This window comes from Nerophis lumbriciformis, linkage group LG39 (genome assembly GCF_033978685.3).
Source record: "Nerophis lumbriciformis linkage group LG39, RoL_Nlum_v2.1, whole genome shotgun sequence".
NCBI lineage: Eukaryota > Metazoa > Chordata > Actinopteri > Syngnathiformes > Syngnathidae > Nerophis > Nerophis lumbriciformis.
Window position 1 is genome coordinate 4,391,731 of NC_084586.2, and position 13,294 is coordinate 4,405,024.

Consider the following 13,294-nt stretch of genomic DNA (forward strand, 5'->3'; position numbering starts at 1 on the left):
TTATTTCTACATTAAAACACATATTAATGCATTAATTCTACATTTAAACATGTGTTCATGCATTATTTCTACATTAAAACACATATTAATGCATTATTTCTACATTTAAACATGTATTAATGCATTATTTCTACATATAAATAAGTAGCCTATAGACACAATGTGTACAATTTTACCTACATGAATTATGGGTACATTTAAACATGTATTAATGCATTAATTCTACATTTAAACATGTGTTCATGCATTATTTCTACATTAAAACACATATTAATGCATTATTTCTACATTTAAACACATATTAATGCATTAATTCTACATTTAAACATGTGTTCATGCATTATTTCTACATTAAAACACATATTAATGCATTAATTCTACATTTAAACATGTGTTCATGCATTATTTCTACATTAAAACACATATTAATGCATTATTTCTACATTTAAACACATATTAATGCATTATTTCTACATTTAAACATGTATTAATGTGATTATTTCTACATATAAATAAGTAGCCTATACACACAATGTGTACAATTTCACTTATACATGAATTATGGGTACAATTAAACATGTGTTAATGCATTATTTCTACATTTAAATACAGTATGTAGCCTACCACATTGTATACATGTAAACCCATACATGCATTGTGTGTACAATTAAACATGTGTATTTTTTTTTTCTTTTTAAAACATGCCAGAGTGAACAATAGCCCATGAGAATTGACCAAAAAAGATAGATAGATAGATAGATAGATAGATAGATAGATAGATAGATAGATAGATAGATAGATAGATAGATAGATAGATAGATAGATAGATAGATAGATAGATAGATATGTACTTTATTGATTCCTTCAGGAGAGTTCCCTCATGTACAAATACATGCATTATGTGTACAAATACATGCATTATGTGTACAAATACATGCATTATGTGTACACATATCCTTTATGTGTACAAATACATGCATAATGTGTACAACATACATGCATTATGTGTAAAAAAATATGCATTATGTGTACAAATACATGCATTATGTGTACAAATATGCTTTATGTGTACAAATACATGCATTACGTGTACAAATATCCATTATGTGTACAAATATACATTATGCATTATGTGTACAAATATACATTATGCATTATGTGTACAAATATGCATTATATGTACAAATACATGCATTATGTGTACAACATACATGCATTATGTGTACAAATACATGCATTATATGTACAAATAAATGTATTATGTGTACAAATATGCATTATATGTACAAAATGATGCATTACGTGTACAAATATTCATTATGTGTACAAATATACATTGTGCATTATGTGTACAAATATGCATTATATGTACAAATACATGCATTATGTGTACAACATACATGCATTATGTGTACAAATACATGCATTATATGTACAAACAAATGCATTATGTGTACAAATATGCATTATGTGTACAAATACATGCATTATGTGTACAAATATGCTTTATGTGTACAAATATATGCATTACGTGTACAAATATCCATTATGTGTACAAATATACATTGTGCATTATGTGTACAAATATGCATTATATGTACAAATACATGCATTATGTGTACAACATACATGCATTATGTGTACAAATATGCATTATATGTACAATACATGCATTATGTGTACAAATACATGCATTATATGTACAAATAAATGCATTATGTGTACAAATAAATGCATTATGTGTACAAATATGCATTATGTGTACAAATATGCTTTATGTGTACAAATATATGCATTACGTGTACAAATATCCATTATGCGTACAAATATACATTATGCATTATGTGTACAAATATGCATTATATGTACAAATACATGCATTATGTGTACAAATACATTCATTACGTGTACAAATTTCCATTATGTGTCAAATATATATTATGCATTATATGTACAAAATACATGCACTATGTGTACAAATATGCATTATATGTACAAATACATGCATTATGTGTGCAAATATGCATTAAATGTACAAAATACATGCATTATGTGTACAAAATACATGCATTATGTGTACAAAATACATGCATTATGTGTACAAAATACATGCATTATGTGTACAAACACATGCATTATATGTACAAATACATGCATTATGTGTACAAATATGCATTATATGTACAAAATGCATGCATTATGTGTACAAATATGCATTATGTGTACAAATACATGCATTATGTGTACAAATATGCATTATATGTACAAAATACATGCATTATGTGTACACATATGCTTTATGTGTACAAATACATGCATTACGTGTACAAATTTCCATTATGTGTCAAATATATATTATGCATTATATGTACAAAATACATGCACTATGTGTACAAATATGCATTATATGTACAAATACATGCATTATGTGTGCAAATATGCATTAAATGTACAAAATACATGCATTATGTGTACAAAATACATGCATTATGTGTACAAAATACATGCATTATGTGTACAAAATACATGCATTATGTGTACAAATACATGCATTATATGTACAAATACATGCATTATGTGTACAAATATGCATTATATGTACAAAATGCATGCATTATGTGTACAAATATGCATTATGTGTACAAATACATGCATTATGTGTACAAATAAGCATTATATGTACAAAATACATGCATTATGTGTACACATATGCTTTATGTGTACAAATACATGCATTACGTGTACAAATTTCCATTATGTGTCAAATATATATTATGCATTATATGTACAAAATACATGCACTATGTGTACAAATATGCATTATATGTACAAATACATGCATTATGTGTGCAAATATGCATTAAATGTACAAAATACATGCATTATGTGTACAAAATACATGCATTATGTGTACAAAATACATGCATTATGTGTACAAATACATGCATTATATGTACAAATATGCATTATATGTACAAAATGCATGCATTATGTGTACAAATATGCATTATGTGTACAAATACATGCATTATGTGTACAAATATGCATTATATGTACAAAATACATGCATTATGTGTACAAATACATGCATTATATGTACAAATACATGCATTATGGGTACAAATATGCATTATGTGTACAAATCATCCTGCGCGTGCAGGTGACGGTGCAAAGTGCAAAGCGTGACCGAGTCGGAGTGACGGCTCCTCGCCTCGTGACCCGCCGGTGATCCCCGCATGCGTCATGCATGAGACCCTGCTCCACATTATATACAAATATGCAGTAGTCATTGCGGCCAAATATTTACAAACATGTCGACTCTTTGCACTGAAATCGAACGGGGAGCGGGGGGGGGGTGCGCGCGGGTCTACGAGGACCCTCCGGCCCTCCCAAAACGGGCACCGATCACCGCACAACTCCCCACATACGAATCGATAAATATTCCTCTAAATTAGAACAATTGAGTATTATGAAATAGAAAAAAAAAGGAATCGCATCAATTTGGAATGAGAAAGCGGCGTTCTTGTGATCTTTCGACGCGCCGCGCCGCCGTTAAAGCGTCAGAACGCCTTCACGCCGGTGAATGATCTCGAACATTTGTCTACTCCCCAAAACCATAAAAGCAACTTTATGGACGTCACGTGACTTTTTGTCTAAGTCATATAGAGCTTTACAATCTTTGCTACTTGTAACTTGGGCTTAAAACCTCTCTCTCTCCATCTCCCTCTCTCTCTCTCTCTTTCTCTATTTCCACGCTATTTTTTTTTGGACTTTATTCACCGAGTCTGACCATGACGTCATTTCGCATGTCAGGTAAGTTGTCTTTTTTTTTTTTTGGAATTAATTCGGGCTCAAAAAGAGGGATAAAGCAGAGACACTTTTTTTTTTATTTTTTATTTTTTTTATTTTATTTCCACGAAGCGCTAAGAGTTTGACGACACGTCTACAAAAAGCCCATCCAAAGTTGACATCACACGCCTCGAGTCACGTGACAGCATGAAAACAACCGGCACAGACGCACTCCAAAACTAAAAAAAAATAAAAAAATAAAAAAAATAAATGTCCCGAGGAGCTGACGCGCGCACCTCACTTTTACAATCCTTTTTTTTTTTTTTTTTGGAATTTTTTTTTTTTTTTTTTTCACCTCCATGAGAGAAAAGAGCTGTCTATTTCCACGCTATTTTTTTGGACTTTATTCACCGAGTCTGACCATGACGTCATTTCGCATGTCAGGTAAGTTGTCTTTTTTTTTTTTTTCTTTTTTTTTTGGAATTAATTCGGGCTCAAAAAGAGGGATAAAGCAGAGACACTTTTTTTTTTTTTTTTTTTTTTTTTTTTTTTAATTTTATTTCCACGAAGCGCTAAGAGTTTGACGACACGTCTACAAAAAGCCCATCCAAAGTTGACATCACACGCCTCGAGTCACGTGACAGCATGAAAACAACCGGCACAGACGCACTCCAAAACTAAAAAAAAAAAAAAAAAAAAAAAAAAAAATGTCCGGAGGAGCTGACGCGCGCACCTCACTTTTACAATCTTTTTTTTTTTTTTTTTTTGTAAATTTTTTTTTTTTTTTTTTTTTTTTTTTCACCTCCACGAGAGAAAAGAGCTGAAGTTGCCAGGGAAGAATATTTACACGACACGTAAAGGAGCACATAGACACAAGAACATGCTGCAAAGGTGCTAGAACCATTATTATTATTATAATAATTATTATTATTATCCACATTATTACTGTAATTATCAGGGCTCAGTTGTGGAAGGCGCTGGCCCCGCTCACCAGGCTCATGCTCTTCAGCTTATTGTCCTTCTTCCACTTCATCCGGCGGTTCTGGAACCAGATCTTGATCTGTCTCTCGGAAAGACACAGGGCGTGCGCGATCTCTATCCGCCGCCGGCGGGTCAGGTAGCGGTTGAAGTGGAACTCCTTCTCCAGCTCCAGGGTCTGGTAGCGGGTGTAGGCGGTCCGGGCGCGCTTGCCGTCCGGGCCGGTCATGTCTGGAGGAGGATGGGGAGGATGATGAGGGGGTTAGTTGGGGCGGTTGGAGGTGCGGGTGAGAGTGTGCGTATACCGTGGCTGATGTGCAGCTTCCTCATCCAGGGGAAGATCTGCGGCGTGTGGCAGTCGGTGGCCGCGGAGGAGGTGGCGAGGCCGGGCTCCTGGCGCGCCCCGTCCGCCGCGTCCGGGGCGACGGACGCGGCGGCGACGGCGTCGTCGATCTCCGTGAATCCGCCGCTTTTGTCGGATATGGTGGCGCTCCGCTCGCACAGCGGCGGCGGCGGCGACGCGCTCTTCACGTCCAGCGCCGCTTCCGAGCATCCGGGCGTCTGGCGGTAGCGCGCCGGGTCCTGGCCGAACCCGCGCGCGTCCTCCCGCTGCTGCACGGCGAAGTGTCCGTTTCCTCCTCCGCCTCCTCCACCGCCTCCACCGCCTCCTCCTCCTCCCGCGCTTCCGCCGCCGCGGTTGACGGTCAGGTCCATGCCATTGTAGTTGTAGCCGAACGCCCCGGAGTGCATGGTGCCAGGGTCTCGGAAGGAGCCGCTCACTGCGCCGTTAGTCCCATAATTCAGCAGCTGATAGTCGGAGCCATTCGGGTAGCGCCCCGAGAAGGAGTTTACAAAGTAAGAGCTCATTTGCGCGGATTTTTAAAGCCTCGATTTGTAGATCTTTGTCGCTATAATCCTGCGTGCTTGCGATTTATGGACGCAAATCATGAATTATACGCAATGAAGCCGCCCTACTGTACTTCGCCAGGTGTGCCGCCAAATATGGGCGCGCGCCGGAGGATCACGTGCCTTTGTTGACCAGTCGTAAATCCTCTCTGATGACTCGGAGAGGTAATTCATGCTCGGCGCGTACAAATGATGACGAAATAATGGCCGTTATAGGCTCCGGTCGGCGGCGCCTCCCCCTTTGGCGCGCGGGCGGACGGCGCCATCGTGTGGCCGCAGGTGGGAAGTGCCGCCCGGCCTCCTCCACCCCGTCATTTGTCATTTTACGTGACGCACACCAGTGAATATATTAATAATAATAACAATAATAATAATAAAAAAAGGTCAGTCAGAGTGTTTACATCCAAAAAAAAAGCCTTTATTTGTATGTACAATTGCGTCCAACACGTTACAGCAATAAATAATAATAATTATGTACAGTTACACAGAGGATACAGGACGTGCACGTAGAGACGGAACACCGGACTAGACGAGGAACAACTTCTGTACATGTTTGCATAGTCCCTAAAAACCGAACATAAAAGGCTCTAAAGCACACCACATTTTTTTTTTTTTTTTTTTGTGCGCCCTCTTTTAACTCTTCTTCTCCGCCTCCTCCTCCTCTTCCTCGGGCGTCTTGGGCGGATTGAGCAGCTTGTTCTCCTTCTTCCACTTCATCCGGCGGTTCTGGAACCAGATCTTGATCTGTCTCTCCGTCAGGCACAGGGCGTGCGAGATCTCTATCCGGCGCCGGCGGGTCAGGTAGCGGTTGAAGTGGAACTCCTTCTCCAGCTCCAGGGTCTGGTAGCGGGTGTAGGTCTGGCGGCCCCGGCGGCCGCCGCTGCCGAACGGGCCTGCGCGGAGCACAACAACATTGCAGGGGTGGGGGGGGGGGTGCACAGTGAAAACATCGAAATCACATCAAATAGGACTTTGTTCTATTTTCATAAGCTTTTGCATGCATTTAAAAAAAAAAAAATACAACTTGTGTTTGTTTGTTTTTTTCAATTTTGAGGTGTGCGCGCGTTCGGGGGGGTCATGATGCTGAGGCGAGATGCTCACCGGCCGAGCAGGCGTTCATCCTCTGCATCCAAGGGTAGATAAGCGCCGACTTGTCCTCCAGGCTCATGCCCGCGCTCGGGTCCGCGCACTCGGCTTTGTGCTCCTGCGCGCCAAAGAGAGGCGGCGGCGGCGGCGGCGGATCGCCGCGTCCGGAGAAGGCGCACGAGCCCTCCGCGTCTTTGTAGAAGCCCCCGGCCGCGGCGGCGTAGTCGCCGCACGGCGCCGCTCCGCCGCCCGCCCGGCCGTAGATGGCCGTCTGCTGGTAGTAGGAGGCCGGGTAGACCTTGTCCTGCACGGCGGCGGCGCCTCCATAGGCGGCCGCGCCGGAGAAGTGCCTCAACGGGTCGCTGTACCCCGACGCGTACAGGGGGATCTGGCCCAGGAGAGAGTCCTGTCCTCCCGGTAGCGACACGGGGAAAGTTGAGTTGACAAAATAGGAACTCATTGGGTGGACAACGGGGCGCACTCCGGAGGAAAATGATTTGTTGTCTTTTATAGTCCAAGTGCTTTTGCCATTACTTTATCGGAGATTTGGTTTTAGCTGAGAGAGGGGGGAGGGAGGGGGGGGCTGCGAGGTGCCACTGACTTCACGGGGGAAGTGTACCACCTGATCACCTCTGGCCAATCGCCGCCCGTCCGCGCCTGCGTGCACTGCGCCCGTGGGGGGGTCTCTTGTTGCGCGCACCGGGTCCCGGGTGTCTTTACATGGAGGCTGTCTTTACGCGCGGACGCCGCGACGCGCGGACACGCGCCCTCATTAAAACCGTTTAACCCCCCCACTCGTGACAAATCTTCCGGTGATCATCTTTAAAAAGAACGCGTCAATCGTCTCGAAGAGCGCAACACATTTGATCAGTGACGCCATTAGTGACATAATTGTTCTTTTTAATCGCCTTTTTTTTCATCTTTTTTCATCAACAATAAATAAAAATGCGTTTCAGCCGCCCCACGTGACCTCACAAACAACAACAATAAATAAAAATAGCTGTGTAAAATGTGGTTTAACGTCACGTTGTATTTATTCAACACTATTAATAAACCGTTTCTGCACATAAAAAATGATTAAATTAAAAAGCATTAATCAAATTACTCGTATTTATTGATCTATTGCATAATTTCATTATGTGTACTAACACGCGCGAGTTATTGCTGTGATACGAAAAGGGGTTGGATCGAATAAGATCTGCTTCTTCCTACTCCTTTTCGGACGAGAAACTGATGAATTGCAGGAGAAATAATACAGTAAATAAATACAAATAAAAAATGAATTCAAAAAAATCCATTAAATTACATAATAATTAATAATGATGATGATGATAATAAAAAAAAAATAATGATCATAATAATAAAAAAATTAAAAAAAATGGAATAAAGCAATAAAAGTCACACAAAATATATTTAACAAACCAATTCCACTTTTTAAAATCCAAATTCCACTCAACAAAACATGTTACGTGCAGGCCGCTTGCAGCCAAGATGGCGACCGTGGCTGCAAAAAAACAACAAAAAAAACCACAACCGTTTCAAAGTCACGCCACTTGTTTTTTTCTGTGTGGATTTTACACACATTTCCCCTTACAAGTGATTGTATTGTACAAGCCTTTGAAAAAAAAAAAAAAAGATCACGCAGAAGAACGTCCCCCACGCAGGTCTCACCTGCAGGCCTCTCGTGCATGCAGCAAAAACCCACGCTTTTAAGTGCACACAAAACCTTTTGGACACGCACGTGCACGGCCTTACCTGAGTGGATCGCCCCGTCACGTGTGTTGTGTTGCATCTTCGTGTCCCCATCGGATGAAAAAGGATCCAGTGGAGGTAAAATGTAAATATCCCACCTCGCCATTTTAAAGCTCCGTCTTTGCGCGCGCAGACGGCCTCCATCTTTCCGAGCGCGCATGTGTGCGAATTGTGCGCGTTTTTCTCCCCTTCTTCGCACATTTTTTTTTGGGGGGGGGGGTCACGATGGTGCCGAGAAAAGGCTGGCCCGGCGTGGTCCACGGGCACGCAGCAGCTGCAGTACGAGCTGCTGGGGGACACGAAGTTGTGGCGCGGCCACATGATCCCGGCGACCAATCCCCGCGCCGCCTGAGTCGTAAAGTTCCACAGCAAAGTTGTAAATTTTCATAAAGTGCACCTTTCGCCTTTTTTTTTTTTTTCTTTTTTTTTTTTTTTGCGCCTCAGACGCTGCAGCTCGTCGCCAGAAATCTTGCATTTCTTCCAGAAGATCCGCAGCAAAACGTAAGGCCAAGAATGTTTTTTTTTCTTGTTTCTATTTACTTCCGTCAACGTTACGGTTTAAATATAATAAAATGTGAAAATATATTTAATTGCTTCTTAATAATAATAATAATGTCTTATTTGCTGCTCATAAATGTCATTTTTCTCCTCCGCTGCTGTGCATCAAAAATCACATCAAATCAACTCAACTCGTAATTTATTTCGTTATTATTTTTTTGTTTTTGTTTGCTTTGGTTGGAAGCAAATGTGTTTGGCAGTCGTGTCCTGCTTGAAAGAGGATTTCCGGAATTTACAGACGCAATAAAACCATAAATAAAAAGGAGACAGGCAACACATTCCAATTTGTGGGCCTTTTATTTTGCTCACAAAAAAAAAAAAAAAAAAAACACTCTGAAAATGCCGGAAAAAATAATAATGGAACATGTCAACTGGATAAAATCCATAATAATAGTTTTTATGCTATTTTGATGTAATTTAGTAAAATAATATTTTCTGTTTTTGTAGAAAATCTATTTTCCTGTTGTTGTTTTTTCTTTTTTAATTGCTTTGTTCGTTAAAGTTGAATCAAAACACATTTGCACAGAAAAAATGCTTTATTGAAATATATTTCGTTTCAAAGTAATTACGATTTTAATTAGTGGTGATTTCGTTTCGTCATCCAATTCAAATTTTCATTATTTTAATATTTTACAATACAGTCAATTTGTTAGTCCCTAAAGTGCTACCTGTAATGTTCTTTTTTTTTTTCTTGTTTTCTTTTTTAGGACAATTTGGCTTCTTTTGGTGGTGAGAGGCAAAGCAGCTGACAAACGTTGTAAAGTTTTATGGCCTCTGCAGCACAAAAAGAGAAAATGCTTCCAACATTTTCGTTTTGTAAAAAAAAAAGAAAGAAAAGAAAATAGTAATTGTTTCAAATATAAAGTCATGTTTTTGAATTAAAAAAAACTAATCTAATGAAATTGTAACATTTCTTGAATGGAAAATGTTTTCATCATTTTGTGGGATTCCATCAAGAACTTCATTTAGTTAAATGGACAAGCGGTGGAAAATGGATGTGAAAACCCAAACAAATAAAAGATATGCAATTTGAATTTATTTTATAGGCCTGTTTGTGTTCAAGTTGGCACATTTGAGAGCAAAACAAAGTGATGTTAAATCTTGGACTGTTTCATTCGGGACATCCTGCAGTGCTGCAGGATCTGCTTTGTGGTCTCGCCGTCCTTCGCCGTGCGGGACAGGCCGGGCCTCCTGAGCACAGGGAGGGGGCGAGTGGCGCTGACCGAGAGGCCGTGCAGGTCTGAGGGGCTGTGATGGGTGTCATGGCGTCCTCTGGGGACCACATCGCGCGGGCGTCGGTCGGAGCTCCCAGCGGCCTCGCGGCGAGGCGCCGAGGGCACGCCTCGGACTAAAACAAGATCAGACTCTGCTTCGACGCGTCCCGGGTCAGAAATGGCGACGTCCTTCAAGTGCGCTGAAAGGCGGGACTTCTCACCTCGTCTGAGGGCCTTCCGAACACTGAAGCGCCGCCTTTTGTCTCTTGGCCTGTGGCGGCTTTCTGCCTCGAGCGTGTTTACGTTCTTGAGCGAGCTCTGCAGTGAAAGAAACCTTTGTCAGTCCCTCCAGGATGTCGCTCGGGCCTTTTGGGCCATCTTTGGCCTAAAACGGCTGACTTGGCGGCAGCTTTTTTAGAAAGTTGTGGCAAAAGTTGCTATGTTGTGAGGTGGTGTAATTTTTTTTTTTTTTTAACATTGAGTCAATTAGTGATTTCATGAGGTTGTTATCAATGATTTAAGTGGAAACTTCACCTCAAAAAACAAATAGTTTTTACTCCTTTTCTAGCAAACAGACTTCATTCATTCATTATCACTAATAATTATAATTACTTTTAATTATAAAAAAAAAAGAAACACAGCAAAGTTGCAGACGTTCTCCGTGTATGTTTTACTCTTGAAAAGTCTTAAACGCTCATTTATGTTCCAACGCCTGAAGAACACGTGTGAACTGTTGAGAGTGATCAATGTCGCTCATTTTTGTTTGATAAACAAGAGATTATCATGTTGTTGATAAATTGTTACATGTTGATATATTGTTACATGTTGTTGATCAATTGTTACATGTTGATATGTTATTACATGTTGATGATATATTGTTACACGTTGATATATTGTTACATGTAGTTGATATATTGGTATATGTTGTTGATAAATGTTGATAAATTGTTACATGTTGTTGATAAATTGTTACATGTTGAAATATTGTTACATGTAGTTGTTACATTGTTATATGTTGATGATATATTGTTACATGTTGATATATTGTTACATGTTGTTGATCAATTGTTACATGTTGATATGTTATTACATGTTGATGATATATTGTTACACGTTGATATATTGTTACATGTAGTTGATATATTGGTATATGTTGTTGATAAATGTTGATAAATTGTTACATGTTGTTGATAAATTGTTACATGTTGAAATATTGTTACATGTAGTTGTTACATTGTTATATGTTGATGATATATTGTTACATGTTGATATATTGTTACATGCATGTTGATAAATTGTTACATGTTGATGATATATTGTTACATGTTGATATATTGTTACATGTAGTTGATATATTGTTACATGTTGTTACATGTTGATATATTGTTACATGTTGTTGATAAATTGCTACATGTTGATATATTATTACATGTTGATATATTGTTACATGTTGATATATTGTTACATGTTGTTGATAAATTGTTACATGTTGATATATTGTTACATGTTGTTGATAAATTGTTACATGTTGATATATTGTTACATGTTGTTGATAAATTGTTACATGTTGATATATTGTTACATGTTGTTGATAAATTGTTACATGTTGATATATTGTTACATGTTGATATATTGTTATATGTAGTTGATATATTGTTACATGTTGTTGATCAATTGTTACATGTTGATATATTGTTACATGTTGTTGATAAATTGTTACATGTTGATATATTGTTACATGTTGATATATTGTTATATGTAGTTGATATATTGTTACATGTTGTTGATCAATTGTTACATGTTGATATATTGTTACATGTTGTTGATATATTGTTACATGTTGTTGATAAATTGTTACATGTTGTTAATATATTGTTACATGTAGTAGATATATTGTTATATGTTGTTGATAAATTGTTACATGTTGATATATTATTACATGTTGATGATATATTGTTATATGTTGATATATTGTTACATGTAGTTGATATATTGTTACATGTTGTTGATAAATTGTTACATGTTGATATATTGTTACATGTTGATATATTGTTACATGTAGTTGATATATTGTTACATGTTGTTGATCAATTGTTACATGTTGATATATTGTTACATGTTGTTGATATATTGTTACATGTTGTTGATAAATTGTTACATGTTGTTAATATATTGTTACATGTAGTAGATATATTGTTATATGTTGTTGATAAATTGTTACATGTTGATATATTACTACATGTTGATGATATATTGTTACATGTTGCTATATTGTTACATGTAGTTGATATATTGTTACATGTTGATAAATTGTTACATGTTGTTGATAAATTGTTACATGTTGAAATATTGTTACATGTAGTTGATATATTGTTACATGTAGTTGATATATTGTTACATGCATGTTGATAAATTGTTACATGTTGATGTATTGTTACATGTTGATGATATATTGTTACATGTTGATATATTGTTACATGTTGACATATTGTTACATGTTGTTGATAAATTGTTATATGTTGTTGATAAATTGTTACATGTTGATATATTATTACATGTTGATGATATATTGTTACATGTTGATATATTGTTACATGTAGTTGAGATATTGTTACATGTTGTTGATAAATTGTTACATGTTGATATATTGTTACATGTAGTTGAGATATTGTTACATGTTGATATATTGTTACATGTAGTTGATATATTGGTATATGTTGTTGATAAATTGTTACATGTTGATAAATTGTTACATGTTGTTGATAAATTGTTACATGTTGAAATATTGTTACATGTAGTTGTTACATTGTTATATGTTGATGATATATTGTTACATGTTGATATATTGTTACATGCATGTTGATAAATTGTTACATGTTGATGATATATTGTTACATGTTGATATATTGTTACATGTAGTTGATATATTGTTACATGTTGTTACATGTTGATATATTATTACATGTTGATATATTGTTACATGTTGATATATTGTTACATGTTGTTGATAA

At 37.6% G+C, this 13,294-nt stretch overlaps 3 protein-coding genes across 11 annotated transcripts in view; all 3 read right to left on the reverse strand.

The window, feature by feature from the left end:
• Positions 1-4,689: 4,689 nt before the first annotated feature.
• LOC133577705 (homeobox protein Hox-B5b-like) lies at positions 4,690-5,634 on the reverse strand. Its single transcript, XM_061931684.1, has 2 exons — positions 5,073-5,634; positions 4,690-4,998 (listed from the first exon to the last, which is right to left on the reverse strand). Exons 1-2 carry the CDS (start codon positions 5,632-5,634, stop codon positions 4,751-4,753), a joined length of 810 nt encoding a protein of 269 aa, XP_061787668.1. The 3' UTR covers positions 4,690-4,750.
• A 672-nt stretch (positions 5,635-6,306) lies between these two features.
• Positions 6,307-7,219, reverse strand: hoxb6b (homeobox B6b). The gene is made up of 2 exons (XM_061931710.1): positions 6,775-7,219; positions 6,307-6,566 (listed from the first exon to the last, which is right to left on the reverse strand). The coding sequence occupies exons 1-2, from the start codon at positions 7,217-7,219 to the stop codon at positions 6,307-6,309; spliced, it is 705 nt and encodes a 234-aa protein (XP_061787694.1).
• Positions 7,220-9,881: 2,662 nt separating this feature from the next.
• Positions 9,882-13,294, reverse strand: part of ttll6 (tubulin tyrosine ligase-like family, member 6) — a 52,924-nt gene continuing 49,511 nt past the window's right edge. For all 9 annotated transcript variants that reach the window (XM_072912722.1, XM_072912723.1, XM_072912721.1 and 6 more), the window contains one exon: positions 9,882-10,601. In XM_072912722.1, the coding sequence (XP_072768823.1) occupies positions 10,164-10,601 (438 nt within the window). In that variant the 3' untranslated portion in view covers positions 9,882-10,163. The remainder of the gene's footprint in view (positions 10,602-13,294) is intronic.